This window comes from Trypanosoma grayi (assembly GCF_000691245.1).
Source record: "Trypanosoma grayi strain ANR4 Tgr_1_V1, whole genome shotgun sequence".
Lineage (NCBI taxonomy): Eukaryota > Euglenozoa > Kinetoplastea > Trypanosomatida > Trypanosomatidae > Trypanosoma > Trypanosoma grayi.
In genome coordinates this window covers 69,414-93,661 of record NW_008825620.1, presented here as the reverse complement: position 1 = coordinate 93,661, position 24,248 = coordinate 69,414, and the positions used below count along the sequence as shown (strand labels likewise).

The following is a 24,248-nucleotide window of genomic DNA, read 5'->3' as shown; positions in this document are numbered from 1 at the left end:
ACACGTATAGACCTGTCGTCAAGAAGATTGTACTGCATTCTAAAGGAGAAGCTGCATTATGAGCTTGTTCTCGTGGATGGACAGCCAACGCTTTGCTGTGGAGCTTGATGAGACAACGCCGTTTCCACTCACGAGTGCTACCACTGCCTTTAACATGTTTCAGGCGGTGGTAGGAAACAGCGGTAGTGAAGGGATTACTACAAGTCGCATGTTTAATGGCATTGTGGATATCACGGTGGCGTTGTTTCTTGCGGCTGCGGCACGGCACTTCTACCGTTTTATGAAAGAGACATGGCCAGCGTGGGTGGCGAGGTGGGTGCGAAGATTCCTGGACCGGAGCAACACGAAGGACGGGGCGGCAGTTGATGTGTTCAGGCATCAACCGGAGGAGTTTGCGTTTGACAATGAGCTGCTAGTGACCGCACTGGAACGGTACGTCTCGCACCTGCTTCACACTGATGTGGGGCTACTCCAGCAGCAGCAGCAGCAGCAGCAGTCGAAATACAGTGAGAGCACCAACAGGGCCAATGACAATGATGCCCTCCAATTGTCGTCGCGACAGCTCCGCATGGCAGATTATCGCTTCGTACCGGTATGTGCGCCAGATGGAACCAACCGCGGGGATTTGGCGGGCACTCTGCGACGCCACTATCGTCTCCTGTTGTTGCCGGCAGAGGGCCACGTGTTGGAGGTGGAGCCTGGTCTCACAGTGTGCTTCCAGCAGCAGAGAGTGCCGACCGCAACGCTGAAGGCGGGCAAGGTTTTCCCGCGTCGTGCGGAGCAGGGCGACCTGAATAGGTTCCCCCCGCTAAACTTCGACATTCACCCGACCAGGCGCGACTTGGTGGACACCAGAAGCACCAAGAGCGACGGCGATAGTCGTGACGCCGACGAGGAGGAGGGTGAGGAGCCGCTGACAGACGGTACGGTATCTGAGACTGGTATGGCACGGTGTGCGAAGAATACAATTGTGCGTCAAGCGGTGCTGCAGTGCACAGACAACCCCAGAGACGGAAAAGAACGCATCATGGACTTTGCCAGTCGCGCTTATGCGTGGTACTACCCCACTGTGACAACGCCTGTGGAGCGCTACTATTTCTATCCTGCCAACACCGAGATGCAGCAAGCAGTGGCGTGGGAGGTGTACGAGCCCAGTGATGTTTCACAACGACTTCACATGTTGCGGTTCCCGATCCCCGATGGAAGGAACAGCTTCCACTCGCTCTTCTTTCGCCAGAAGTCGCAGCTCCTCTGTATTCTTGAAGACTTCCAGCAAAAGCGAGGTAGGTTTGCGGTTCCGGGTGTGCCACATCAGTTGGTCATTCTCCTACATGGTGCACCAGGTACAGGGAAGACTACCGCTTTGCGCAGTATAGCCAAGTTCCTCAATCGGCACATCGTTGCGATACCAATTGAATTCATTCAAACAAACGGCACGCTGCAGGAGGTGCTCTCCGGTGGAACAGCGTTACTTCATGGAGGGGCACAGTTTGAGGGCTGTGATGACGATTGCTTAGACGAACCATGGGGGTCCTGCGAAATGCCGTTGAGTTGTGATCTACCTGTGGATCAGGTCGTGTATGCCCTGGAGGACTTTGATTTGTTGGCGGACATGTTGTCGTTGCAGTTGCCTTCGGAGCAACACCGTGGCACATCCCCGAGAGTTCCACTTATGGAAAGCCATGAGGGGAAAGATGTCGCTGTTTCACTGGCCACCACAGCTGCTGCTTCTGCTGGTGTTCATGTTGGCGGCGATTATAATGCGTGCAACGAGGAACAAGAACAGCGACAGCAAGGGGAAGGCGAGGAAGGGGAGGGGAAGGTAGTGGCAGAGACGTGTAGTGCTGATGGTGACCTCAGTGTGGTTCGCTCATACCAGAAGCGGGTCGAGAGTGACTCTCTCTCAGCGGAAGGGGTGCTGCGCGCCCTTGAAGCAGACTACGCACCACCGGGGCGCGTGGTGGTCCTAACGACAAACCACCCGCAACGGCTGCCCGCCGCTTTGTGGCAGCCAGGTGTGCTGACGTTCGTGGTGCACATGAGCAACATGGACGCGGCAACGGCGATGGAGTTTGTTGCGCACTACTGCCACGACTCGTTAACGCCAGAGCTACGCGCGCGATTCGAGGCACTCTTTGCACGCGGCGAGACGGAGGCAGGGGTCATAAGCCCCGCGTCGCTGGAGCACATGCTGCAGGCGTGCGGCGACGCGGAGGCGTTGCTGGAGGAGTTGGAGAAACGCTTTTAGCTGAGCGTTTCGCGCTCTTCTCCTTTCTGTGGTTCCTCTTTCTCGCGCAGACGCGCGGCCTTTTACTTGCTCTCGGTTGCGTGTGTGTGTGTGTTTTCCCTCCTGCATACGTGCGTGCACCCACAACGCTTTTTTTTTTATCTCCGTCTCTCTTTCTCTTTCTCTTTCTCTTTCTCTTTTCCTTCCTTCTACTGTGTATACTGTTTCCTCGCCGCCTCCCGTTTGAGCAGCGCGCAGTCAAGCGAATCCCCCACTAAGAAAGAAAAGGAAACAACAGCCATGTCGGTTCCGATGATCCCCATCGATCCCGAGAAAAGGGACGATATCTACTACCGCTACAAGATGCCTGCCATCATGACCAAGGTGGAGGGCAGCGGTAATGGCATCAAGACCGTCTTCCCAAATATCCACGATGTGTGCCTCGCCATTAACAGACCGGAGGAGGTACTCATGAAGTTCTTCCAGTCCGAGATTGGCGCGCAACGTACGGTGCTAGAGAAGGATGACAAGTTCCTTATCATGGGAAGCCACACGGAGGAGCGTGTGCAGGAGAAGGTGTATGACTTTATCCGCAAGTTTGTCCTCTGCCGCAGCTGCCGCAACCCTGAGACGCAGCTGCTGGTTGAGCGTAACAAAAAGGGCGTTCCACAAATTAGCCTTTCTTGCGGGGCATGCGGTAAAGTAATGAAGCTTACGGATCTTGACGCTCGCTACGTGACGGCGCTTGTCTCCTACTTCGCCAAGAACCCCCAGATGCTCCACAAGAAGGGTGCTGGTACAGCTGAAGCTCGTGGAGCTGACAGCAGCCAACAAACAGCATCAGCAGCGGCCACAGCGGCTGCGGCGGCAGCGGCAGCAGCGGCAGAAGCCCCTGCGTATACAGGGACTACGGTAGTGCAGCGGTCGGACTTGGAAGACACACGTGAGCCGCCCCAGGACGTACTCGCGCGTCACATGCGGCAGCACCCAGATGAGTATGAAGAAACTATGCGCCGCTGCATGGAGCTCATGTCGAGCTACAACCTCAAGGAGAAGATGGGCCCCCTGCTTGTGCTGAATGCTATCATCATGGCGGAGAAGGAGTTCATGGCGGGTCTACGCCGCCACTCGCGCCTACTGAAGCGCTTCTCCACCCTTGCAGACGCTTCCCTGCTCGACGCCGCCACCGACGAGTCTGTTAAGACTGAGCTTTTGAAGCGTGAGAAGCAGCTGCAAAACGCCACTATTGATGAATGCGCTCGTCTCTGCGCCAAGCGCCTCAACCCTGACAAGATGGTTGTGCTGCTCTTCCTTCTCTTCACTGAGGGCGTGCTGAATAGCACAACCATCGAGGAGTGGTGTGGTAACGCCACGCCAGTCTCGAAGGTGGAGCCTGCGGCAGATGCCGAGATGAAAAAGAAGGCGGCGCCGCTCGTTGCGTGGCTTACAGGGAAGGCGTAAAAGGAAGGCTGTAGGTGTGGCTCCGCCATCTCCCACTCTTGGCTTCGCTCTTTCTCGCTCGATTTTTTTTTCTTTCGAACTTTCCGCATGCTGGTAGGCATGTCTGTGTACTTGTACGCTGAGTGGCACACAGACAGTCGACCGTGCGGTAGGAGGGGACGGTGGATTGTAATGGACGATGCGGTTCACCATGGCCGAGTGATGTGGTGCGTGTGCAGAAGAGAGTGGGGGTGAGAGGGTGCGGATTTCGGCATGCGTGAGCGAACACGTGCTTTAATTCATCTAAGAGCGCGCAGAAGGTGGAAGAGGAGAAGGAATAGTAGTGCTGCTCGCTGTTAAGAGAAGAAAAAAAAAGAAAAAAAAAGCAATGAACATGCCAGGCATTGGCATTGCTAACCTTTTTGCGACGCGGCTTCGAAGGGGGCGCATAAATATGTGGCTGTGAATGGTTTCATTGCATTTTTTTATCCCTTCTTTGGTTTGGCTTTTCTTTCTTTTCTTCTTCCCTCTGTTCCTTCATCTCGTCGCTGCAGCAAACACACACACACACACACACACACTGGTGTGGCGGCGCCCACAGGTGTATCTACGCGCGAACAGTGCGGGAACCGAAATTGCACACCGTACAGTTGAGCCCAAAGTGAGTGCGATCGCCCCGAGATGCGTGGAGGCGGGGGCACTGCGGGTGCTGCTGCTGCTCCTCTGCTTCTCCCGCAGCAATTTGTCGAGCCGTTACCAAATGCACCGGTTGAGATAAGTGCGCTGCGCTACGGTCTTCTCTCTCGCCGCGACATTCACCGTCTCTCTGTTCTCCCCTGTCGCCGCGTCATTGGGGCGGTGAAGGAGTACGGCGTGAACGATGCCCACCTCGGTGTGTGCGACCGTATGTCCGTCTGCGCGACGTGTGGGCTGCGCAGCATGGAGTGCGTCGGTCACCCCGGTCACATCGACCTCGAAGCGCCCGTCTTTCACCTTGGCTTCTTCTCGACCATTTTGCGCATCTGTCGTACTATCTGCAAGCGCTGCTCCCATGTGCTCTTGGACGATGCGGAAATTGAATATTATAAACGGCGGCTTTCGTCCACGAAACTAGAGCCCCTGCAACGTGCAGCGCTTATTAAAGCCGTGCAAACAGATGCCTACAAAACACGCGTCTGTCTCAAGTGCGGTGGGCTGAATGGTGTGGTGCGGCGCGTGCGCCCGCTGCGGCTTGTGCACGAGAAGTACAGAGTCGATCTCCGTCGCGGGGAAGAGTCGGTTGAGAGTCCAGAGACATTCTTTGACAGCGAGCTTCGCACGGCGTGTGCATACAACAAGGTCGTGGAGGAGAGCAAAGACCATGTGCACGACTTTCTTGACCCAGCACGGGTACGGCAGCTGTTCCTCGCGGTTCCACCAGACGAAGTTTTGCTGCTGGGCCTGCTACCCGGTGCAAGTCCCGTCGACCTTCTTGTGACGACGCTGCTGGTACCCCCTGTCCCGGCGCGGCCGCGCGGCACAGCAGGTACCGCGACAGTGCGCGAGGACGACCTCACGGCGCAGTACAACGACATTCTCGTCAGCTCCGACACGCTGCAGGACGGATCCCTCGACGCCACCAAGTACACAGAGACCTGGGAGATGCTGCAGATGCGTGTGGCGCGGCTGCTCGACTCTGCCCTGCCAGGATTTCCACCGCACATGCGCACCGCCGACATGAAGTCGTACGCACAACGCCTCAAGGGTAAGCATGGCAGGTTCCGTGGGAACCTAAGCGGAAAACGTGTGGACTTTTCCGGCCGCTCTGTCATTTCCCCTGACCCGAATCTTGACGTGGATGAGCTGGCTGTGCCGCTACGCGTGGCCCGGGTGCTGACGTACCCTCAACGCGTCTTCAAGTCAAACTTGGATCTCATGCGCCGTCTCGTGCGTAATGGGCCTCGTGTGCACCCGGGAGCCGTCACGGTATTCCTTGCGCAGGAGGGATCGAGGAAATCACTCAACAACGAACGTGATCGCGAGGCATTGTCAGCGCGATTGGCCGTTGGTGACATTGTTGAGCGGCATGTGATGAACGGTGACGTAATTCTGTTTAATCGTCAGCCGTCGCTGCATCGTATTTCCATGATGGCTCACCGCGCACGTGTTTTACCATTCCGTACATTCCGTTTCAACGAGTGCTGCTGTGCCCCGTATAACGCGGACTTTGATGGCGATGAGATGAATGTTCACCTTGTGCAGACGGAGGAGGCTCGGGCAGAAGCCTTCCAGTTGATGTCAACTGCCAAAAACATCATCACAGCAAAGAATGGCGAGCCTATTATCGCATGCACACAGGACTTTCTTGCCGCAGCGTACCTTGTGACAGCACGTGATGTCTTCTTTGATCGTTCACAAATGTCGCAGATGGTGTCTTACTGGCTCGGTCCGGTGACGCAATTCCGTCTGCCGGTGCCGGCGATTCTCAAGCCAGCAGAGCTGTGGACTGGCAAGCAGCTGTTCGAGCTCATTCTGCGTCCCTCACCGGGCATTGACGTTCTGCTTAACCTGGAGGCCACAGCGAAGTTCTACAGCAAGCGCGACAAGTACGACTGTTCTGCGGAGGGCTATGTGGCATTCCTTGACTCCTGCTTCATTTCGGGCCGTCTCGACAAGAAGTTGCTAGGTGGTGGCGCTAAAGACGGACTCTTTGCGCGGTTGCACACGCTGGCTGGCGGCGCCTACACTGCCCGCATTATGTCCCGCATCGCACAGTTCACGTCACGTTACCTGTCGAACTATGGCTTCAGCCTTGGCCTCGGCGATGTTGCACCGACGCCGCAGCTGAACGAGCAGAAGGCTGCCGTGCTCGCCCGCTCTTTTGAGAAGTGCAACCAACTGATCGAGGCGGCCAAGACGGGGCGTATGGAGCCACTACCCGGTCTTACCGTACGACAATCACTAGAGGCCCGCCTTAACGCGGAACTGTCAAAGGTGCGTGACGAATGTGGTACAGCGGCTGTTGAGACGCTCTCCGTGGACACGAACACACCGCTCATGATGGTGCAGTCTGGCAGTAAGGGAAGTGCGCTGAATATTGCTCAGATGATGGCCTGTGTGGGTCAGCAAACTGTGAGTGGAAAGCGTATTTTGAATGCATTCCAGGGCCGATCGCTGCCGCATTTCTACCGTGCTGAAGAGGCCCCAAATGCGCGTGGCTTCGTAGCAAACTCGTTCTACTCGGGTTTAACGCCAACAGAATTCTTTTTCCACACAATGGCTGGGCGTGAGGGACTTGTCGATACAGCTGTCAAGACAGCCGAGACTGGCTATATCTACCGCCGTCTCATGAAGGCGATGGAGAACCTCAGCGTGCGGTATGACGGAACGGTACGTAACACAAAGGGTGATGTGGTGCAGCTCAAGTTTGGCGAGGATGGGCTAGATCCGCAGCTCATGGAAGGTGTTAATGGCACTCCGTTGAACCTGGATCAGGAGTGGCTCAGTGTTCGTGCAGCGTACGCGAGGTGGCTTGTTGAGGAGCGTGGAAGCAGCAACGAGAGTAGCGGTGGCCACAATAGCCGACGCGACAAGAAGCGAGCAAATCAGGTGGACGACGAAAATGATGAGGCCATCTCGCTGCTCCCCACAGAAGTACTATCTTTTGTCAGGGCGTGCTTGGACGGTGCACCAGCTGTGTTAGCGACTTGTGAGCGGCAGGAGAAGCAGGAAGACTTGAGGAGAAAGCTACGAGGGGTGCAGGGGGGAGAAGGGAAGTTGGGCGAAGAGCAACATAAACGGGCACGACGTGCGGCGCTCATTGCCAACCTTGCAGGTGTGAGTAGCATGAAGTTTAAGGAGGACGTTGAGAAATTTTTTTCAAGAAAAGTGAAGGAACAAGAGCGGATACGTACTTTGCTGGAGCTCTCCTCCACCTCTCGAAAGCGACACAGAACAACTACACACACTGCTGATGAATCTACCTCAAAAGAAGATAGTCCTGCTGAGCTGCGACTCCTGGAGACACTTCAGACGGAGTTGCTGCCGCTCACACGGGGTATGGTGGCACGCTTCCTGGCGCAGTGTGGTAGCAAATACCTTCGCAAGGCATGTGAGCCAGGTACCCCATGTGGGGCTATTGCGGCACAGTCGGTCGGTGAGCCGAGTACCCAGATGACGCTGCGTACCTTCCACTTTGCTGGTGTCGCAAGTATGAGTATCACACAAGGTGTGCCGCGACTCGTTGAGATTATTAATGCGAACCGCAACATCGCGACACCAGTCGTCACGGCTCCAGTGCGACGGTTGCGGCTTCCTCAGGCGAAGAATGGGTCACACAACGAAGAAACATTTGTAGAAGAGTCATCAGAAGCATTTGAACAACGCGTACGTGGTGTGAAGGCGCAGGTGGAGCGGGTGTTGTTGAAAGAGGTGACATCGGAGATTGTGGAGGTTTGCTCAGCCTCTGAGTTTTATCTTCGTGTGCATCTTAATATGTCTGTCATTACAAAGTTGCGTCTGCCAATTAACGCCGTCACGGTGCGACAACGCATTCTCGCTGCTGCGGCGCGGCCCATGTCGCCTTTGCGTTTGTTGCGGGAGGACTGTGTAGAGGTAATGAGCCTTGATACCCTCGCTGTGTACCCATATTTCCTAGAGCCGCAGCGCGTGCACTTCAGCCTTCGCAACCTCCTCACGTTGCTCCCTGACGTTGTGGTAGGTGGAATCGCTGGCATCAACCGCGCGATGATTTCCTCCAGCGGGGCGGAGGTGCTCGCGGAGGGGGCGGAGCTTCGGGCGGTGATGAATCTTCCCGACGTGGAGTCGACACACGTCGTCTGCAACCACGTCGCGGTGGTGGAGCGCGTCCTCGGCATTGAGGCGGCGCGGCAGGTGATAGTAAGCGAGATCCAGGGCATCCTGCAGGCGTACAGCCTCAGCATCGATGTGCGGCACGTGTACCTGCTTGCTGACCTCATGACGCAGCGCGGATCGGTGCTCGGCATCACACGCTACGGCATTCAGAAGATGAACTTCAACGTGCTTACAATGGCGTCTTTCGAGCGTACAACTGACCACCTCTACAGCGCCGGTGCGACGCAGCGGGTCGACGAGAACCTCAGTGTGTCCGAGAGCATTATCGTAGGCAAACCGGTCCCGCTCGGCACAACATCCTTCAGTCTCCTCCTAGACCGCTGCGACGCCTCGGTCACTGCCCCTTCGGGCTCTGCTGTGGGCCGCGTGAAGCGTGCGCTTGACGACCGCTTTGGTGACAGCAGCAGCAACAACTACAGTGTGCGTCACACGCGTGCGGCGCCGCTCGCGGCGAGTGGAACGTTCCGCCTTGATCTCTTTTAGGGCGTCCGTTTCTCCCCATGTCTCTTCCCCATTTGATTAAACAAAAAAAAAATAACCGTCTGTTCTGTTCTTCGCTTGCGCTGAGAGTGTGTGCGTGTGTTGGCCAGTGACGAAACACTACACAAAAAAGAGAGGCGGGAGACTTCGGGTAAAACAGAACAGAAATTGAAATGAAACAAATGGGTCCGCCAAAGGAAGTTGTCCGTTTGACGAATCGTACAAAAAAATGTGTTTATGATCCGGCACGCTGCTGCACCAGCGTTGCATTGAGGTCTGTGTGATAATCTCTCTCCCATTCCTTCTAAAATGTGCTTCGTGTCGGATATAGTGTGAAACACGAAACAAGTTAATCAGAGCACACATATATATAAATAAATATATATATANATATATATATATTTAAGCCATCACGAGGGCCGGGGATAAAAAAAAAAAGAGCCCAAAGGTGCACCACTTATTGAGTGACTTGCTAGGTTGTTTTGATGGAGGGAGTGCCTGTTCCAGAGACACGAGCAAGGCACGCTGCGCAACCACATCCAGGTAGCAGTGCAGTGACCTCGTCTTACCAAGCGCCAGTATCATCAGCTGCAAGCACAGAGGTAACTCCTATTACTCAAGGGGGAGCTCCAGTGAATCCACGTCTGGCTTCCACTACTGCTACCACTACTACTACTGCCGTTCCAGCTACCGGTGTTGCCAACGGAATTACAGCACCGATTGGGGGCATCGCTGTCGGGGGTGTGACGGATAATGCCAGCATAGCTGCTACAGAGGGTGGTCCTCCTTCTTCATCCACACGTAATTTTGCAACAAGCCGCAAAGTGCAGAAGTTGCTGGACATTACCGTTAATGATAACTTTCGAGAACTTGTGTTATATATGAACGACGCAGTGCCAGAGTTCCTAGAGAGTCTGTTGCCACCACCCGATGATTCTTCGATTTCTGAGGTGGAGAAGACCTCTACACAACAAAGACAACAATCACAACCACTGCAACACACCGGTATCGCAGTTGCTTCTTCTTCCACGACGCTGCGCACAGCTTTGGAAGGCCGTGTAATTGATCTTCATCGTTATTTTTTGCAAGAATGGTCGACCCTCAATGAGGTTTTTGAAGAGGCATCGGATTTCGTGTCAAAACTTAATGAGGAAAGTGGTGTGCTGCAGACCGCACTCGATGCCCACGCTGCGCAGGCGGAGGAATATGTCGGTCTCATGACTACACTGCAGGCAGAGCTCTCACTGGTGCAGCAGCGTGAGAAGGAAATGCGGGAGTTTCAGGAAAAGTACCACTTTGCTGCGGAGGAACAGGCTATCCTCGAGGAGAGTCCCGTCGACTCTGCCTACCTAGATGTTCTGCAGCGGGCGCAGGTGACGCACCGCAAGTGCCGTGAGTTGCTGCTGTCACGTGAGCATTATCAAAGTGCAGCTGCTGTGATGGACATCACGTACAGTGCTATAATGAAAGGGTCCGAGAAGGTCGCGCGCTATTTGATGTCTGCGTCCGCAGCAGCACCAGGCTCCACGGCAAATGCGGCAGGATTCGGCGGCAGCGATGCCCCGGAGCTGACGAGCTTCTATCTGCGCTGTGTGCAGTTTCTGCGTGAGGAGAACATTAGCCAGTGGGCAGCGGTGATAGAGGAGGTGGCGCGGCTGCGGCGGGCGGCGGTGCTGCGGCAGTACTTCCACCTCATGACGACAGGTTCCTCCACCACATTGGCCGGTACATACCGAGCAGGTGGCAGGCGTGACAGGGCACCAAGCACTGGCGGGGTGCGCGCGCTGGAAGCAGAGATCAGCAACCCCGTCTTTTTCTTCAGTTCGCTCTTCGCTTGGCTTCATCAAGTGATTGTCGACGAGGATGACTTCTTCACCGCTTTTTTTGCGCCACCAGCGCTGGTGGCAGATGATGCAACAACAGCGTTATCAACCGACAAGGAGACGGCTTCTGTTCGAGATGGTGAACCCGGTGCATTGGCAGTACCGTCGATGGTGGGTGAGGATGCGTTGGATGGCAATGGCGAAACAGCGTTCCCTGTTAGCAAGGCCGCCGTGCTTGATTCTATTTTTGAGGTGCTGTGCAAACACATTCAAAGTGTACTTGACGGTGTGCTTGAACGTTTTCTCCGCGCTTCGTCGAGTCTTCACGATGGCGACAACAGCAGCAGTGGTGGCGGCGCTGGGGGTAGTGGCAGTGGTGCAGGCGCATCGACGGGTCCATCTGGACCAATCGGTCTTACTGGCGGCATCAAGCGGTTGCTCACGGCAGCGACAGGGCGAACTGTATCATTGACGTCCGACGCGGGTGAGGGCGCGCAGCGCTACCAGCACCTGATGAACCGTTCACAACAGGAGGCGCTTGTGGCATCGACGCTCATGGGTTTGACGAACGGTCTGCGCACGGCTCATACACTCCTCCAACTCTTCACCTATTACAATTGTAGCACTTTCACTGCGCTTCTGGGAAGCGAGGCAGCGCTTACGCGTCTTGTGGCAAACGACTCCAAACTGCAGCTACTGCGTGTATATCATACAATTGCTAAACAGCTGGCCGAACATGCGCTGGACAGTGTGGCAGGTGTTGCGAGTCGCTCAGCGGTACTGCGTCGTCTCGCGTCTGCCGAGGCAATGTTGGCGGTAGAAGATGGCACGAAGAAAAGTGATAGGGCGACGTATTTTGTCACTGATTTTCTTTTCGATCATGCGGCGGAGGAGGATAAAGAGAATGACAGTGCTCCTCTTCACGACGATATGCAGCGGCAGGTGTCACCACAATTGTCATCTGAGAGAGAGACCCCGTCTAACGTCAGGGGCCAGAGTCTTAGCATTTCCAGCACCACCACCAACCCGTACCACCGCAGCGGTTTATCAAAGCACCAGGCCCAGGCGGCCGATCTGCTGCGGACACTATACACCATGATTTTGCCGACACCACCGGAGGTTGAGGAGTGTCTGCGCGTTCTGCAGTCCACTATGGTTGAGGCGGAGAAACATGCAGAGATTATGGAGTCTGTGCGTCTCATGCTTTCCAAGAAGTCTGCGAACGAAGAAAACATTGCTGCAAACCATCCGTTGTATTATGAGCAGTTCTTCACTGTGCCTGTGCAGCACGTGCTATCATTCCCGATTGTGCTTGCGCGGCAGCCCACCATAAGCAATGCGCTCGATGAACCTTGCAAGTTGACGCTACAGCTCAACACCATGGCTGCACTGCAGGAGACGCTCGCTCCGCACCTGAACCTACTTGCACTCGGCAATGCAGCGGCAGGCCACACGACACCCCTCTCAGATGTTGTCTCAGAGCGCATCCAGAAGCTTGCGAATGAACTGATAGCAAGCCTTTCAAAGTGTGCTGTGCGACACTACTTCCATCAGCGACTACGCAGTGCTATGGCAACACCAGTCTCTGGTGGCGACGACGTGGGCAGAATTAGCAACATGGGTGGGGGGATGGGTAGAGGAGATGCAGACGCCGACGGTGAGCAGCTCGACGCGGCAACTATCATTGCGCAGCTCAGCGGCTTCTACAGCGTTGTGGCGGCATCGGGTCATGTATATGTCCCCCTAGTTGCCGCACTGCGCCTTCCTCGACTGCGAGAGCAGGTAATGCGGGGCGTTGTACGGGAACTCTGCGACGTGTACGAGACGCGTTACACGCGTCTGCTTGAACTTGGGCAGCAGCAGTTGCCTAGTGTTGATGCCGATTTCAGCGAGGCGTCGTTGACCGTGAGTGATCTTGACCCGCGGAAGCTACGTATTCTGCTGGACGAGGCGCCATCCTTGCCATCCTAAAACACTCCTCAAAAAAAAAAAGGAGACAAAAAAACTAGTGGCTGCCGATACCATTATGGGCTTGTGGTGGAGCATTTGTGTATGCACGATGTGTCAGATCAAGTGGATTTGGGTGTCTGTTCGTCTGTGCGTATTTTTTTTTTATCGGGGAGGGGGGCGGGCGGTTGCGGCGGTGTGTTGGTGCACCGCTCGCTGCTTTGTGTTGTTTCGTCTCATGTGCCATCTTTTCTTTCCCCTCTTGCTGCTTCTACTGAAAGTAAAAGAAGGGGGCCGTTGGTGTGGCGACTGCGGGAGGTCGCGGCGCAATATTGAAGAGAGCGGCGGACCAGCACGTGGAAAGCGCTGAGTGGCGGGAGGATGGTGTTCTACGCCTTTACATTGGTGATGAAGCCGAGGCAGCGCCGCTACACCTCGCAGGCGCTGCGCGAGATCGCCGTCGCGGTGTACAACAATGGCGGTCTCATTCGCAAATTCACAAACGAAGGCATCATGCGGCCGTACAGCCGCTTCCGCGACGCGGACAACACGCCGTTGACGTACGCGCGCTACATCATGCTGCAGGTGGACATGGGCGAGGAGCAGATGCGAAAGGTGGAGAAGATGATGCGGGAGCACCAGGACGTCTTCATCGTGCTGAAGCTCAACAACCTGGAGCGGCCCGTGGGGATCCGCGGCGGACGGAAGGACTTGCAGTCGGCGTACTTTCCGCTAGATACCTTCACGCGCCTCGAAGAAGAAATCAACTGGCCACCGCAGGCGTCCGCCGACATCTATGAGCAACTGGAGATGAACTGGAAGGAATTCTCTCGTACACGGTGGTCGAACTTCCTCCGCAACTAGGTGAGAAACAGATACTCTCTCATCCAGCACACACACACACACATATGCAAGGAAAGGATGGTATCGTCAGATCACAATACGATTTCACTCGTTTCTCTCCCTTTTTGGGGAGGTGGGGTGGTGAAGAGGGAGGGGAAACGGTAATAAGGGGTCTTTACATAATTTCTGTTTTTATTTATAATGCATCCTGCTTTTTTTTTGGGCCTTCTCTCGTTAATGCCGTGTGTAGAACTTCAAGTAATGACCGAGACAGCTGCACCACCACAGCGGCCCTGCCCGCCAGTGCTGAATGAGCAGCAGCTCGCAACCCTCGTCAATATTGAGGGGGACGTGCAGCTCAAAGCCGCACAACTCGGCATGCTGTGCAATGAGTACCACACGAATTTGGATCGCGTCATGCTGCATTACGAGCCGCTAATGACACCACTACGCAATATAATTTTTGCGGGCGTGCAAAAGCGACGATGCATTGAAACAAAACTGGTCTGGCTGGAGCGTATAATTGTCATGCAGGAGCGTCGCGGTGGCTCACGCCTGCTCCCTCAGCGGGAGCTCCAGGCCATCGAGCGGGATCTCATGCTTCCCGTACAAAAGGCCATGCAGGATAGCTACCAGAAACTGCATATCGTGACAAAGGAGGAACTTACAGTACTACGCGAGTACGAGTGCCCGCCACGACAGGCGCTTTCGACCATGGAGATGGCTCTACGTGTGCGCGGAGACGAGGACACGCGGTGGTCGACCGTGCAGGTGGTACTTAGTGAGAGCTACTTCTTCACCTTCTTCATTAGCCGTGCGCAGACGCTGCTGCAGCAGCCCCTCCCCGACGGTGTGCTGGAGGAATTGGAGACTTACTGCTACTCCCCGGAGCACGCGCCTGATGTACTCGCCCAGCTATCCGTGCCGCTGGGGGCGATTGGGCAGTGGCTGTGGGCGGTGTGCGACCACTACCGCGTGAAGAAGATCGTTGAGTCACCGGACCCGAACACGACGGTGGAAGAGCGGCGGCAGATGGTCACGCGTCTACGACATGAGCTGCAGGCTATCAAGGAGGGAATGGACACGGCGGCGGAGGAGCTGCAGAGGCTGCAAGAGGAGGCAATGCGCAAGGTGGTCGAGGTACGTAACGAGTACGATGATACCATGTGCCCGCTGCACGACGTCCTAGAAAAGAAGACGGAGGATTTCATCAAGGCGCTAGGGGGGAATGAAGTGGACGCTGACGGTGAATCAGCGGCGGAAGGGGAAGATCGGCAGCCGCAAAAGGCTGAGGGTGCTGATGATCAGGAGCCGCAGGAGTCAGTTTCCAAGGCGAATGTAAATGAGAGCAAAACAGAGTAATGATCATAGGGCGCGAGGGGGATTTCGTCGCCGCAATGTATCACTATGTATGAGCGTTTGACATGACAACGGAGGGGAGGCTCACTGCGTAGATTGCTAGCTGCCCTCCCATTTCTTTCTCGTCGCGTATGAAAGCAAGCCAAAAGAAAATCGGGATGAATAGGAAGGGGAGAGGAAGTTACAAACATGTGGTAATCCTTTTTGGTTGGTGTTGTTGCTGTAAATTTTTTTTTTCGTTTTGTTTGCCCCCCCTTCAGGCTATTAAGTCATTTCTTCCCAACACACTCCTCTGCCATAGCGATACAGACACGAACCGAAAGGAAGATCAACATACAGAAAACCCACGGGGGGTTTCGATGCGGCGCACATCGAAGAAGGTTGCACATGCAACAACAGCGACGATGACTGCCGAGGCCTTTGCGGCGGGTATTGTGCATCTAGTGCAATCGCACCAGATTCACACTGTGGAGCTTCTCACCGCAACTGTGGAGCACCAGGACGAGGGAGCTGCTGTGCTGCATCGTTCATCCTTCCCCATTCTTATCGTCGTTGACGCGCGTCTGACGAGCGCTCTTGCGTGGCAGCACGACAGCCAAAACAGAAAAAGTATTGGTAAGACGACTGATGAAAATGGGACCATATTCACCTACCAAGTGACGTTTCTCCTTTTAGGCGAGGAGAGGGCGACAGACGCAAGGTCGGTGGGCGCTGCCGCTACTGCTGCATCAACGACCTGTCCGCAGACAGTGCTATCTGCGTGGTGGTGTGTACAGCTGCAGCGCCGGTTGGCGATCTGCTCGGCACTGATTGGCCTTCCCAGCCGTCTGCATGTTTCGCTGCTGCCGTATGTTCCGATCCTCACATGGGAAAAGGATCGCGACGGCATCCTTGGCGCGATGCACAGTGCGACGATGATGTCAACCCTCAGCTTAAGGGATAAGGATGACGATGAGGCCGCACCAGGGTATTTGCTGCAAGTGGCGCTCCTTCTCAACGCAAACATCCCATTGGGCCAGCGGGGCGGGCACAATACAGCAGTACTGCTTCTGCATGCTGTCGACGGTGACGCATGCTTTGCCTCCTCGTCTATCACACTCACATCACATAATCAGCGAAAGCGCCGACGACAGTCGGAGCACGCAGAACGGGGCCCAGCATCAGACGTGACAGAGGAGACGCAACTCTTTCCACTCCTGATGCGCTTCAGTGAGACTCACCTGCTGCCAGAAATCTCTTGGGAGACGGTGTGGTCACGTCGCCGCCCTAGTGAGAAGGAACACGAGGATGTATGCGGGCTTCGGGAGCAGCTTGGCTTCAGCTTCTACTTGGACGGCGCCCTCGACGCAGGGAGTGTACAGAGCATCACCATCATCGTGAATGCGCCACTCTGCTTGTGGAGCCGTGTGCTCCTATCAAGCGTGGCAGTGCATTTGGAGTTAAGCACAGAGAGTCCGCTAAAACAGCTGTCAAGGTGCATTGCGAATACTGTGGACGGCGCCCTTTCACGCCTCGCTGCGGATAATATCGATTGCTTTCTGCGGCGCGCAGCAGTGAAGCCGAGTGCTGAAGTTGGAAAGGGTGAAGACGATGCGATGGGATCTGGGCCAGGACTGCAGTCGTGGATGCTGCTTGCGCAAAGCATTGCTGACAGTCTTGCACGGATCGTACGCACATCACAAAATCGCGCGTTCGTCACGGAAGTGGATCGGCTGCTGCATCATCACAGAATGGAGGGAAATATGACCCGACCGCACCCAGTTGGAGAGGATACACCTACCGCGATACCTGCAGTGGTGTCTTCCGTGGCCACGACGGCATCTCTGCTGCGCTGGGCTGTAGAGGCGCGCCTCATGGAAAGGTAGGCGGCGCTAAGGCGGGCATATATGTGGGTTATACCGTGGCACCTGCGACAAATCTGCATTAAGGGGTGATGCAGGTGAGGATTTTGCCACGCTGTCATTTTTAAGCAGAACAATGGGTGATTACCGGGAAACAAAAAACAAAGGCACCACGAGGACACAGCCAAAGCTTGCTCTGGCCACGCACCCTATCATTTACTTCTTTGTTACTTCTTTCTTGGTTTCCTTTTTTTTTTTTTTTCCTCCTGTCTGTGAATGTGCGTGCGTGTTGTGAATGACTCGGGTGAGTAGTGAGAGACTTGGCTACATGCACCCGCGCGTTGCAAAACTCTATCTCGAGTTTATGATGCTCGCCCCTGCACTCACTTGCAGGCGTGAAAACACACGTGCACCAGAGGCAACTGCCGCCGCCGCAGCAGCAGGAGGAGTGGGCGTAGCCAGGTTAGCACACGCGTTGGTCTCTACGTCGGCATACCGCGCGATGGTGCAAGAAGGATTTGCCGCTCCTCCGCATGTGAAGCCAGGCACGCCGGAGTTCGCGCGTCGTCTCGCACGCGGCCGATGGGCACTTCGGCAGCTGCAGGACATCATTGTTGTGAAGAAGTACCGTGCGATGCACAAACGCTATGACTGGTCGAACGAGAAGAGCACTGAGGAACTGGTTGGGAGCTTTGGGGAGGCTAAGGCACGGGAGATAATGATGGGCTTCGGGAACCGCGATGTTTATGGGTACAACGAACCGGTCGATGGAGACGACGAAGCGAGTGTGCCACCGGGGCGTGGCAGTGGCTGCCTGTGACGCTATTTTACGATGACGAGGAAGAGTGATGTGGATTGTGCCGTGGACTGGTGCACCTCTGAGGCTGTGTCCGTATCTCTCTCTCTCTCTCTCTCTCTTGCTCTGTGGGTGTTGACGTGGGCGTTGCAGTGGGTGTTTTTATGTGTATGTGGCCAGTGGATTTGTTATGAGTAGGGCTTGATGCCGTTTTTTTTATTATTCTTCCTGCTGTCTTCGTGCTTGTGTGGTACGCATGTTGGCTTTTTGTTCGTTGTGACTCGTGGCACCCATGTGCCATTGTGGGTAGTTTGTTGTTTTGTTTTTCCTCCCCCCACCCCCTCCGCCTCAGCGCTGGCCTGCCGCCCACCAGTCTCCCTCTGGTGTCTGTGTCGGTCTGCTGCACGCATTTTAATGCCACTCTGAGTCGCACATCGATTCGTGTGCCCGGACACTCCTCTTCTGTGACTCCCACATCTTCTTCCTGTTTCTCTGCTCATTGAATGTTTTTTTTTCTTGTTTTTTTTTCGGCGCGCAGATCACACCGGAGGGCCACAGACCGACAATGCCGCCGAAGAAGGGAGGGAAGGACACGAAGGCCGCGCCCAAGAAGGGCAAGATGGAGAACCTCAACAAGGGCGCCAAGAAGGCAGCCAAGAAGTGGTCCAAGGGCCGCACCCGCGAGGCGCTGCAGAACGCCGTGATGTTCGACAAGGAGACGCTGGACAAGCTCATGAGCGAGGTGCCCAAGTACAAGGTCATCACGCCTTCCATCATCAGCGACCGCCTTAAGATCGCCGTCTCACTCGCCTCGAAGGGCCTGCAGCACCTGTGCAAGCAGAAGCTGATTAAGCTTGTCTCCTGCAGCAGCAAGGCACGTGTCTACACTCGCGCATAGGCGCGGCTCTGAGAATGAGAGGGAAAACGGCCCCACACCAAGAGGGCATAGCTGCTTCCTTGGTGGGGAGCTTCTCTTCCGCTCGTTCGATCCCGTGTTGATTATTTCCATTGTTTATTCCTAGTTTAGTAACAAAGCCACACTACAGGCGAGGATGTCACAAACTGACTCTTCGTTCCACTTCACTTTCCCTCATCATCGGGGAGGAAAAGAGGATTGCACTCTGTTCAGAAAGTGTGTACATGAACATATTCTTTCTTCTCATTTTTACTTGTGCCTTGCTTGTCTGACCCAGAAACGGTAAGTGTAGTGGGAAACGTCGTAGGCCCTTGTTTAGAGAGCAACCGTAGACACAAGTTGTGTGTGCGTGTGTGGCACTCCTACAATCAATACTTTGTCACACTCGTATATATATATATATATACGGACACATGGTTGAGCACTCCAGAGAACCACTACCACACGAGGCGAGGCGTGTGTTTTTGCGGGAGCTCATCGGCACTTTCACGCCTGTGTCGAAGGATGCAGGTTCACCAATGAAGTCCCAGTTGCCTCTCCCGTTACGTGCAGCTACACTGGCGTTGTCACCGCGGGCTCTCAATTCGAGTAGCAGCAGCACCTGCGAAATGGGGAGTCTCTCGACGTCTACACCTCTAATGAGGAATCGGCTGCCCACGTGTGGTGAACAAAATACATGCCAAGGTAGCACGGAGGCGTTGCCGTCTCGGGCTTCACCCATCATTGCAAATGGGAGCCAAAACCCGCGAAGACGCCGTTTCAACAACGTTGCACCGAAATATTCGGGTGATGCAACGTCTGTCCTGAGCTCTTCTGCACAGGCTCCTATACCGGAGACACCCATGCAGAGCATAGTCACTACTTCCTCTCATCATTCATCCGCATCCTCGTCCATTGTGCTGCAAGGTGCCGGTGGTGGACGCCGTATCTTTAAGCGTGTCGGCATGAGCTGTGTGTACGACATGTATGGTGATGAGTCTGGGTTTACACAGAAAAAATCTGTATCAAAGGAAGCACAAGCTTTGTCCAGCCTGCATTCTCAGGAGAACGAGAGCAACACTCCATATGTGCGTCCACAGTTCCGTCAGTCGCTCCAATCACCCCCTTCCTCGCAGCCCGAGGGGAAAAATGAGTCGCGATTGGTGCACGAGACACTGCAGCCGTCTCCGGTACCCGCAACACAGAAGGTAGCAAAGCGGGATGGGGCTCGCAAACCGGATTTCAACGGCTCGCATCGTCGAAGGCGCAACTGTCCTTTTCATAAAGTTGTCAACGAAGAGGATTTATCTGTGGCTGAGCTGTCACACAGTGACTCGTCGCACTACATTCGCTCGTATCCTCTGACTTGTTCGGTCCCGGTTGGGGGGACGGCACCCGAGCCACACAGCGAAGATCGGCCTCAGTTGGATCGGCGGCATTCCTTCACCGGTAGATGTGGAGAAAGTGGGGCCGCGCCGCCAACGCCCAAAACAAGTGTCATGTTGACACGCACTCTTTCCAATCTTCGTACTAAGCAGCATAGTGGTGGAAGAGACGTATCATCATTGTCGCGCGGGGGCTCGTTTAGCAAAACTCCTCAGGGAACAAACGGAAACCGGCCAGCAACGCCAACATCACCAAAAAGGACTTCACAACGTCACGCGAAACCTATTATACAAGAGGAATGGGGAGAAACAGGAAGTAATAGCAGTAGCAGGTGTAACAGCGGCGCCACCAGTGCACGGAGTTTTTTGAGTGATAATGATAGTTGCTGCTCCTGCTGTTCCTGCTTCGTCCAAAACCGTCGGCAAGCACGTGGTGTTTCTTCAAACGGCACAAAAAAACGGTTTCCCGCTTCTCCTGGCAATGATCCTTGTGATACCCCTAAGGTTGCATACAATAACTTCTTCGACGATGAGGACATACCTGCACTTTCTATGCACAGCTTTCGTCGTTCATCCGTTCTGTCTAGTAAAATGGCTCAGGACTTGCGTTGAGTGAGGGGACACCCTACCACAGACCCTAAATGATACACAAAAAAAGTGAGAAGCAATGACAGTATATGTCATGAATCTTTTTTTTTTTACCTTCATTCGACGCACGCCCCTCTCTTGCCCTTTCCGTGCTCTCGCTCCATTGTTCCACCTCTAAATAAAGTGCATTTAGAACACTTTGTGTCTCACGGTTATTTTTCTTTTTGATTTCCCTTTCCCCCTCCCCCCTCGTGTAAGGTTGAAGCAGGGAGGGGCGGGGGAAAGGGCAAAAGGAGCCACTTCAAGGGACCCTTCATGTGTTTTTCAACAACAGTTTGATATATCTATATATCTATATCTATATCTATATCTATCTATATATATATATATATATANATAGATAGATATATGGTGGGTTGGTGGGTGGGTGTTGTGGTAGAAAATGTATTGTGGCACGCTGAGTTTTGCTTGAACATGATGGGGAATGTTAGTGCTGGGGGATTTTGATTGCGCCGAGAGAATGGCGAGATAAAGAGAGGAGAGGTTGCACTCTCTAGCGCTGCCATTTCCTTCACTCTTTATTCTCGTCATGCGGAGTCTAACCGCGAGTAGATGTGCGCACGGAGGAGAGGGAATAAATAATGTGCTTGGCATTGTAACTTTCTACTCTCGTCAAATTTGTTTTTTTTTTTTTACTACGGGGGAATCTGGTTTCTGTTGTCCATCCCCCAATCCCCTTTTAGTGGGGCCATCCCCAACTATGTGTCGACTTTTTCGCTTATCCCTCCCCCTTCCTCCACTCCCCCGCAGCTGAAATGAACTGTTCCCTCACCCTCGGCTGTAAGCCACGACAGAAGACCTGTTCTGCTTTCGCCAGCTCTGCCGTGCACGCTTCCCCGTCCACTCAACCTCTGTTCTTTTCACATCACCTATTTACTACAGGCCTTCGTGCAAGCGCGGGAGGTTGACATCAGAAGGTCTGAGGGAGATATAGAGTGAACGAAATAGAGAGTGTTTCTCTGCCAGAAGGAGCGAAAAACGAGGGAGAGAAAAGGGAGCAGTACTCCTGCAATCATGTCTAGAATGGGGTACACAAAGCCGTCTAGCAACCGCGGCAGCGAAGGCATGCCACGGAAGGTAGCTGCAGTTGTCGCGGCAAATGACCCGCTAGGTTCACAGCCGTTTCGCCCGTCGCTAGAGTTGACATTTCGCGGTCACCGTAGCAGCGTGCTGGCGGTGGGGTTTCAGCCGTCTGCGTCCTCACTCTTGGACCGACGTACTGACGCGAGTGACACAACGGTGCCTCCGTATGCTCTCTCATGCGGCTCCGATGGGTTGGTGTTCTTGTGGAGCGCAAAGGCTACAGTGCGAGCGCTGCGTTTCGTTGGTCACCGCGGCCCTGTACATGACTGCGCATGGAGTCCGCACGCGCATCTCATCGCGAGCGCTGGACATGATGGGTTCATTCGCCTGTGGCTGCCCTCGCTCCGCCGCACTGGTGGGCTGGCTGCGCCGTCCGTGAGCAGCTACGGCGGTGAGAACTCCGTCCTCTGGCGAGCGCACGCCGGTCCCGTGCGGGCACTCGCTTTCGCGCCGCACGATGATCACCTGTACACGGCGGGTGACGACAAGGCAGTGAAATGCTGGGACCTCAACTATGCCTCTTCCTCTTCTTCCGCTACTTCCACACACGGCAAGAGCTGTGGTAACAAGTTTGTCTGCGGTTTCACAGGGGGACACCAGAATTGGGTGCGCACCGTCGCCGTGTCTAACGGCAGCGGAAGTGGAAACGGCATTCTCGCTACACGTGTTCCACTCATCGCGAGTGGTGGTGATGATCGGACGGTGCATGTGTGGGATCCTCGCTCGCGACGGCCGACGCACACATTTTTTGAGCATACTGACTCTGTTCGCTCCGTTGACTTTCATCCTGACGGTTGCTCTCTCGCCACTGGCTCTGCTGATCACACAATAAATGTTTTTGACCTGCGCAGAAACCGTCTTCTGCAACATTACGACGCGCATGATGGTGCAGTCAATGAAGTGCGCTTTGCGCCGACGGGGAGCTGGCTTCTCTCAGCCTCTGCTGATGGCGCGGCGAAACTGTGGGACCTGAAGGAGGGATTCTTGTATTGCACGTTGAATGCACATGAAGGTGCTGTGCACACCGCTCGCTTCTCCGACAATGGAGCATGTTTCACAACGGCAGGGCAGGATGGTATTGTCATGGTGTGGCGCTCAGGGCTACCGTGTGTGCAGCCATCGTATGCAACTTACCCAAACACTCATCTCTACGTTGCCGAAGACGCGCCGACGCGACCACTGCTTCCGGAGGGGGCGACGGCACCATTGCCGGAGGACTTGCCGAGAGACTTGGTACCTTCTTCTACAAGTTCGCCGCGCGTTGGCACCGATCGACGTCGTGCTGCTTCTGGGGCTGTTGCCATTGCCTCACCTAATGACTTTTGCTGCTCAATAGAGACGTCAGCCGACCGTGCGGCCCACCCCCAGCAGGAATTACCAAAGACAAATGGCACCGAGACAGAGCCGAAGTCACAGGGACACTTGCCGTTGTCAATGACATCATCGCAATTTTCTGTCTTTTCACAAAAACCACCCCTCGCACAGCCATCGTCTCGCTCTGGTGGGAGTGGTCCAGCGGCACCGGTCGCACCCCTGCAGGAGGATCATGGCAAGAAAGATGAAGGAGGCTGTGGCAGCAACCAGCGTTTGGCACAGAGAGGAGGACGCAACAGCGACAGCGGGAAATCCTTGGCATTTGGTCGTGAAGAAAATGAACGGCGGTATCCAATTTATAAGAGCCCCCGAGTGTCGGAGGAGTACAACGACTGGAAAAATGACAGGGGTATCGACACCAACAAGAATAATGAGAAGTGTGGGTTAGACCAGGAGAGACAAAACAACCAGCAATATCCCCATGACGCGGTTTTGGCTTCGATAGAGCATGCCGAAAACAATACCGATGCTGGAGCAGCAAAGATAGAAGAGACGGACGAAGAGGTAAGCGTCGTGGAGTACGTCGGAAAAACATATGACGAGGTAGCCGGTGATGGCTGGTCAAACGGGTCGATGTCAACCCCGCACGGGTCACATCAATTCATGACGCATTCAAAGGAACAAAACCAGAATTACNGTCAAACGGGTCGATGTCAACCCCGCACGGGTCACATCAATTCATGACGCATTCAAAGGAACAAAACCAGAATTACCCGGAGGATCGAGTGGGACGCCTTGAGAAAGTATGTGCACGACTGATGGCGGAGGTGCAAATCGCCCAAGAGCGGAACAGCGATCTTGCTCAACAGCTCAACGAGCGATGGGATGCGCAACAACTGCAGCAGCGGAGTGAGATAGATCAGCTCCGGCAGATGATGGAGGGTCTTGTGGTGCAGCAGAGCGCGCTGCTGCAGGCACTTCGCAAAGAGTGATGGGTTTACATTTTATCTATCTATATAGATTGATAAGAGAGAAGTGGGATAGTGTTTTTCATCATTCTATCTTTCTTGGCGTGCACCTTTTTTCTTGGGGGGTCCGGTGTGGACTTTTTTTTTTGTTTTTTGTTTTGTTTTGCGCTGTGATTTCCCGTGTGAACTCACGTCAGCGCCTACTTCTGACCATTCACTCCCATCCTTCTTGTTGGCCTCTTAGGATCTCTACACCGCAAGTGGTAACGGAGGACGAGGAATTCCTGCTCCTTCCTGTGGTGGCTAGACTTAGTTGGTATTTCCTTAACACACACACACACACAC

The 24,248-nt window shown here is 54.6% G+C and overlaps 11 protein-coding genes across 11 annotated transcripts; all 11 read left to right on the top strand.

Moving 5' to 3' along the window:
* Positions 1-58: 58 nt before the first annotated feature.
* DQ04_00011310 (putative bcs1 aaa-type ATPase) lies at positions 59-2,248 on the top strand (the record flags this gene model as incomplete). The annotated part of the gene is made up of 1 exon (XM_009307847.1): positions 59-2,248. One exon carries the CDS (start codon positions 59-61, stop codon positions 2,246-2,248), a length of 2,190 nt encoding a protein of 729 aa, XP_009306122.1.
* Positions 2,249-2,527: 279 nt separating this feature from the next.
* Positions 2,528-3,688, top strand: DQ04_00011300 (eukaryotic translation initiation factor 5; the record flags this gene model as incomplete). The annotated part of the gene is made up of 1 exon (XM_009307846.1): positions 2,528-3,688. The coding sequence occupies one exon, from the start codon at positions 2,528-2,530 to the stop codon at positions 3,686-3,688; it is 1,161 nt and encodes a 386-aa protein (XP_009306121.1).
* Positions 3,689-4,348: 660 nt separating this feature from the next.
* DQ04_00011290 (DNA-directed RNA polymerase III largest subunit) lies at positions 4,349-9,004 on the top strand (the record flags this gene model as incomplete). Its single annotated transcript, XM_009307845.1, has 1 exon — positions 4,349-9,004. One exon carries the CDS (start codon positions 4,349-4,351, stop codon positions 9,002-9,004), a length of 4,656 nt encoding a protein of 1,551 aa, XP_009306120.1.
* Positions 9,005-9,486: 482 nt separating this feature from the next.
* Positions 9,487-12,795, top strand: DQ04_00011280 (putative conserved oligomeric Golgi complex subunit 6-like; the record flags this gene model as incomplete). Its single annotated transcript, XM_009307844.1, has 1 exon — positions 9,487-12,795. One exon carries the CDS (start codon positions 9,487-9,489, stop codon positions 12,793-12,795), a length of 3,309 nt encoding a protein of 1,102 aa, XP_009306119.1.
* Positions 12,796-13,152: 357 nt separating this feature from the next.
* Positions 13,153-13,635, top strand: DQ04_00011270 (hypothetical protein; the record flags this gene model as incomplete). Its single annotated transcript, XM_009307843.1, has 1 exon — positions 13,153-13,635. The coding sequence occupies one exon, from the start codon at positions 13,153-13,155 to the stop codon at positions 13,633-13,635; it is 483 nt and encodes a 160-aa protein (XP_009306118.1).
* Positions 13,636-13,875: 240 nt separating this feature from the next.
* Positions 13,876-14,976, top strand: DQ04_00011260 (hypothetical protein; the record flags this gene model as incomplete). Its single annotated transcript, XM_009307842.1, has 1 exon — positions 13,876-14,976. One exon carries the CDS (start codon positions 13,876-13,878, stop codon positions 14,974-14,976), a length of 1,101 nt encoding a protein of 366 aa, XP_009306117.1.
* A 356-nt stretch (positions 14,977-15,332) lies between these two features.
* Positions 15,333-16,838, top strand: DQ04_00011250 (hypothetical protein; the record flags this gene model as incomplete). The annotated part of the gene is made up of 1 exon (XM_009307841.1): positions 15,333-16,838. One exon carries the CDS (start codon positions 15,333-15,335, stop codon positions 16,836-16,838), a length of 1,506 nt encoding a protein of 501 aa, XP_009306116.1.
* Positions 16,839-17,109: 271 nt separating this feature from the next.
* DQ04_00011240 (hypothetical protein) lies at positions 17,110-17,634 on the top strand (the record flags this gene model as incomplete). The annotated part of the gene is made up of 1 exon (XM_009307840.1): positions 17,110-17,634. One exon carries the CDS (start codon positions 17,110-17,112, stop codon positions 17,632-17,634), a length of 525 nt encoding a protein of 174 aa, XP_009306115.1.
* A 541-nt stretch (positions 17,635-18,175) lies between these two features.
* DQ04_00011230 (putative ribosomal protein S25) lies at positions 18,176-18,508 on the top strand (the record flags this gene model as incomplete). Its single annotated transcript, XM_009307839.1, has 1 exon — positions 18,176-18,508. One exon carries the CDS (start codon positions 18,176-18,178, stop codon positions 18,506-18,508), a length of 333 nt encoding a protein of 110 aa, XP_009306114.1.
* A 431-nt stretch (positions 18,509-18,939) lies between these two features.
* On the top strand, positions 18,940-20,502 carry DQ04_00011220 (hypothetical protein; the record flags this gene model as incomplete). The annotated part of the gene is made up of 1 exon (XM_009307838.1): positions 18,940-20,502. One exon carries the CDS (start codon positions 18,940-18,942, stop codon positions 20,500-20,502), a length of 1,563 nt encoding a protein of 520 aa, XP_009306113.1.
* Positions 20,503-21,552: 1,050 nt separating this feature from the next.
* Positions 21,553-23,679, top strand: DQ04_00011210 (WD domain-containing protein; the record flags this gene model as incomplete). The annotated part of the gene is made up of 1 exon (XM_009307837.1): positions 21,553-23,679. The coding sequence occupies one exon, from the start codon at positions 21,553-21,555 to the stop codon at positions 23,677-23,679; it is 2,127 nt and encodes a 708-aa protein (XP_009306112.1).
* Positions 23,680-24,248: the final 569 nt, after the last annotated feature.